At 46.6% G+C, this 4,886-nt stretch overlaps 1 protein-coding gene across 1 annotated transcript; it reads left to right on the forward strand.

Annotated features, from left to right (window-relative positions):
• Nucleotides 1-1,425: 1,425 nt before the first annotated feature.
• Nucleotides 1,426-3,782, forward strand: gadd45g (growth arrest and DNA damage inducible gamma). The gene is made up of 4 exons (XM_033017737.1): nucleotides 1,426-1,901; nucleotides 2,650-2,751; nucleotides 2,868-3,081; nucleotides 3,203-3,782. Exons 1-4 carry the CDS (start codon nucleotides 1,846-1,848, stop codon nucleotides 3,314-3,316), a joined length of 486 nt encoding a protein of 161 aa, XP_032873628.1. The 5' UTR covers nucleotides 1,426-1,845; the 3' UTR covers nucleotides 3,317-3,782.
• The last annotated feature ends 1,104 nt before the right edge of the window (nucleotides 3,783-4,886 follow it).

A 4,886-nucleotide genomic window follows, 5' to 3' on the forward strand; every position in this document is an offset into this window, starting at 1 on the left:
TATTAGCAGTGGCACCCATGCAAACTACTTGAACACCATTCTATTGTTTGATGAGCTGCAATTTCAAAGATAATTAAATATTAGTCCATTAAGGCTTTCAAATTTGTACATTTCACTGAGGTTTGGAACCAAATATTTATTTTGCATAAAGGGAAAGAGGGAATTCAAGAGAAATTAAATTAGCTCAGAGAATTATGACCTGTAGCGCTTTGACATCTGCACCACTAGATGGGCCACTCACACATTAAATCATACCGTAACTGCGAATAGAGAGTTAAAAAAACCTCAACCGCGTAGAGCCTGAAGTCCACTTCCGACAACGAGCAAAGTTATAAAAAGAAACTGTAATTTCTCTTAAAATTTGCAACGAGCATGCACTTATTTTAAGCAATACTTTGCAACGTTCGTGCTAAACGCAGTAACGCCAACATCGTGCATTATTGCCTCGTTCAATAACATGTTTAGTACACGAATATAGCGAACAGCTGACGAGCAGTACATTTTAATCCATTTAAACCATGTATTTGTTAAGTATAGAACATGATATATAATTTAATACATAGGTTTGGCACAGCTGGCCTAGCACAAATTTTAAGAGATGCCACAAAATCTTTCGTATTTGTGCAACTGTAATAAGTGTTATTATTGTTGAACAATGTGAAAGTTATTCTGTAGTTAGAATAACTTTCACGTAGTTTGCCTTTAACATTTTTGCACAAAAACACTGGGACTATACATCTTCAATTACACTATTATCCAAATTCCACCCCCTACGAAACACACACCACACGCACAGCATTCACACTAAAGTGGCAGCTGTAGCAATGTTTCATGGAAGAAAGGGTTCATCGCACCGGGTTCTTAATGTTGCCACACGCCAGAAACTCTGCTCAAAGTTCTATTGTGTTCTCTTTAGATATGATAATGAGCAGCGTGTGCCGTGCAATGCCTGCCCAAAGAACAAAAAGCCTTTGCTGAAAAGTAGAGCCATTCACCCCCTTCTCTGTTGCGATAATGGCATCTTATTGCATTGCAATATCATTGAAGATGGGGTTGTAAATTATGAGCAATCAATTGCAGCACATGCACATTGAATTATAAATAAAGTTGGGTTAAATAAAAAGGTTTTTTCCTTCAAACAAAATTCACAACTGCACGATAAATGTTACTGTATTGCAACCTTTTACCCCAATGTTTTCCCTTGTTTGGCTTTTTCGCTTAATTAGTAATATATTATACTCCTGCAAGGAAAACAAAATCAATAACCTTCGCCCATCAGTTTCTCCCCAGTAACAAGCGGAGCCGGCGGACGCCCCACGTGGGGGGAACGGTTCTGCATAATTAATGAGGCGGCGCTCCGCTCCAATCAGAGGGCCGCGGGGCCGCGCACAATGGGCGCACGCTATAAGAGGGAGCGGCGGCCAGTCTGCGCCTCTAGTATCTTTCAGTCTGACTGAGAGACAGCAACTACCTGCATTTACTACAGTCTGTCTGAACAACTAACGCCCATAGTCTGCAACTGCTGCTGCAACTAGTGTCCACAGTCTGACTGAGAGACAGCAACAGCCTGCAACTACTGCACAGTCTGGCTGAGAAACAGCGACCGCTGCAATTATTACAGTCTGACACTGAATACAGCAACGACTGCACAGTCAGACAGACTGAGCGAGTGACTGCTGCAACTTCTGCACAGTCTGACTGAGCGAGTGACCGTCGGCGACTACTGCAAAGCCGCTGCAAGTCTGACTGAGCGACCACCTGCAACTACTGCGCACCTGCTTCAAGCACCGCTCACCTACTCCTACCCTCAAGCCCACCGCGATCATTCGGCCCTTCGCCGAAAATATGACCTTTGAGGAATTCAACGCTGTTGAGGAGCAGCAAGTGGAAAGCGCCGAAAGGTACGGGACAGTGCATTTGTGCAAGGGTGCGGGGCCAGGCGGGTGGGTGCCCGGGCGGGGGGGTGCAGCAGCGGGTGGCTGCCCGGGCGGGCAGAGGGTGCATCAGCAAGCGGGTGGGTACCCGGGCGGGCAGAGGGTGCAGCAGCAAGCGGGTGCGTGCCCGGGCGGGCAGAGGGTGCAGCAGCAAGCGGGTGGGTGCCCGGGCGGGCGGGCAGAGGGTGCAGCAGCAAGCGGGTGGGTGCCCGGGCGGGCAGAGGGTGCAGCAGCAAGCGGGTGGGTGCCCGGGCGGGCAGAGGGTGCAGCAGCAAGCGGGTGGGTGCCCGGGCGGGCGGGCGGGCAGAGGGTGCAGCAGCAAGCGGGTGGGTGCCCGGGCGGGCAGAGGGTGCAGCAGCAAGCGGGTGGGTGCCCGGGCGGGCGGGCAGAGGGTGCAGCAGCGAGCGGGTGGGTGCCCGGGCGGGCGGGCAGAGGGTGCAGCAGCGAGCGGGTGGGTGCCCGGGCGGGCGGGCGACGTCTCGAGTTGCCGCTGTCGGTTAGTGCGCGAGGAGCGGCCGCCGCCGCCTCTGGGTCCGTTTGAAAAAAACAAGGGAGTGAAGCGGAGCGCGACAGCTCGACCTGCTCGCCCTTCAGCAACGGGTGGGGAAGGGGGCGAGCTGGCTGCCGCCCCGGGCTCTGCGGCTCGTACTTTGGTGGTAACTGACATGGGGTGTAAGGTGGCTCGACGCTTGTGCTGATCTCTCCTTTATTTCAGGATGCAAGCTGCTGGCAAAGCCCTGGAGGAGTTGCTGAGCTCGGCGCAACGGCAGCATTGTCTGACGGTTGGAGTCTACGAGTCTGCAAAAGTCATGAATGTGTAAGTTCTCGCAACCTCTGTTTCTAAATGCAACCCGCCCAAGATCAGCAAATGCAGTCATATTCATCCGGCTTGAGAGAGAGTTGGTGGATAATCATGGGTTTTTTTTCTTGCAGTGATCCAGACAGTGTGGTGTTATGCCTCCTTGCCAGCGACGAACAAGACGAAGGTGACATCGCTCTGCAAATCCACTTTACTTTAATCCAGGCTTTTTGCTGCGATAATGATATCAACATAGTGAGAGTGAATGACATTCAGAGGCTGGTCGAGATCGTTGGTAATGCTGCTGACAATGAGGAGCCGAAAGACATGCATTGCATTCTAGTCACTGTAAGTGTGCTTTTTGTGGGGTGATTTAACAAGACCTTTGGAAGCTATTTGATAATTGAAGTAAATATTTGACTTGGCACCTGGCCACATATTTAACATGCCTCTTTTTGATTGCATTCAGAATCCAAGCCAAGACTCTTGGAAAGATCCAGCTCTGGAGAAACTTGGTGTCTTCTGTGAAGAGAGCCGCTGCACCAATCAATGGGTCCCCAGCATTTCCTTTCCTGAACGTTGAAGTTGCTGCACAGACTTTGGTTGCTAGAAATGTTGTATTTTGAAGTCGCTATCAAAGGGCAAAGTGGCTTTCTGGGTCTACACATTAGACTGAATTGATCAGTCTCGTGGACATAAGACCAGTGGTGGTGAAACAGAGGCAGGGATGACCAGGACTGGTGATTGCATATGGTTGGTTGGAACAAAGGAATGTGGTGCACAACAGCTTGGACCTGGAGTAGCGAAGAGGACGTGGAAGACTCGTGCAACTCTGCACCTGCCACAGAGTCCTGTTTGTGCAACTTGGAGGATGAAGGCTTGTATCAGGCTAGACTGTAGAACTGTGGTTCTAAAACATTTGTGAAACAGTCGAACTTTGACTTGCGATGGACTTAAAGATCTTGGCTTCAGTTGAACTCTACAAAATCTTTAACATGTATAATAGGTTTATTTTTTGTAAATTATAAAAAATTAAATGCTAAAAAGAACATGAATGTTTGCTTTGGTTTTTCTCTATTGAAATTGCTTATACAGTAAAAATGAACACTAGTCATATTAACTAGGTCACCAAAATTGTCAACCCACCTGCATTAACTGTTACAGAACTTAATGTAGGTTGCAACTGTCAGCATAATTAAGTTGGGTGATCAAATTTCTAATCTTGATTTTGTGGAAAATGTTAGACAAGAATAAAGTAGGTGCTTTTTGCCAGTTGTAAAATTCCTTGCAACGTGGTAGATGGGTACCAAATTAAAAAATGTCTTTGCCCATAAATGACTACTGATCTTGGCTAGATTTACAAGATATGATCCAATTGCTTAAATTTCTGGGTTCATTAAATGCCTTTTTCTGGTAAGGGTTAATTACAACCCTTTTACAAAACAAATGGTGGAAAACATGTACATATCTAGAATACAATTGCTAGAACTACCCTGTAGCTAGCACACTGGCTGTTGGTTCCTGGACAATTCTGCAAAGCATCCTTGATAATTTGGGCTAGTCCTGTCCTGTAAGCTATTTGTACGACTGTTGCTTAACTTCAGTCTAGGTTTTGAATGCATGCTTTTCTCGGTTTGTGCAATTTGGAATGCAATCTTTTGTAGAGATTCGCTAACGGTTATGTGAACCTCGTCTTCATTTTGACCTAGGTGAACCATGAACCAGCCCATGCATCTACCATATGAAACCCTGTGAAAACTTAGTTTAAGGAGATCATCTCATGTTTTAAAATCAAAGGGATATTAAGTTGGTCTGTGTAATTTTCTCAGGCGTCAAACAGACACACCATTACATGTGCTCTATTGCAAGCATATTGTTCCTATGGAGGGGAAGCCAGACCAGTTTGCAGTATTCCACAATCTAGGACACTTGCAGTAAAATTTTACTCTTGCCATAAAGGCTGACATTTTATTTGCCTTCACAATTGCCTAGTTTTGTGGAATGGAAACTTAGTGTAGCTTCTCTGAAAAGAAACCCACATTTCTCTGAACAATATCACCTGTTAAATTCTTCTGGCTTTTGCTGAATTGAACTGCCACATTTTTGACATAAAATTCCATTTGACATGCCTGCCCTGTTATGTAACTTGCCCA

Source organism: Amblyraja radiata, chromosome 3 (genome assembly GCF_010909765.2).
Source record: "Amblyraja radiata isolate CabotCenter1 chromosome 3, sAmbRad1.1.pri, whole genome shotgun sequence".
NCBI classification, from domain to species: Eukaryota; Metazoa; Chordata; class Chondrichthyes; order Rajiformes; family Rajidae; genus Amblyraja; species Amblyraja radiata.

Coding starts and splice junctions, on each gene's coding strand:
- gadd45g (XM_033017737.1), top strand. CDS start 1,846: ATGACCTTTGAGGAATTCAACGCTGTTGAGGAGCAGCAAGTGGAAAGC. Junction 1,902..2,649: donor CAAGTGGAAAGCGCCGAAAG/GTACGGGACAGT, acceptor CCTTTATTTCAG/GATGCAAGCTGCTGGCAAAG. Junction 3,082..3,202: donor TGCATTGCATTCTAGTCACT/GTAAGTGTGCTT, acceptor GATTGCATTCAG/AATCCAAGCCAAGACTCTTG.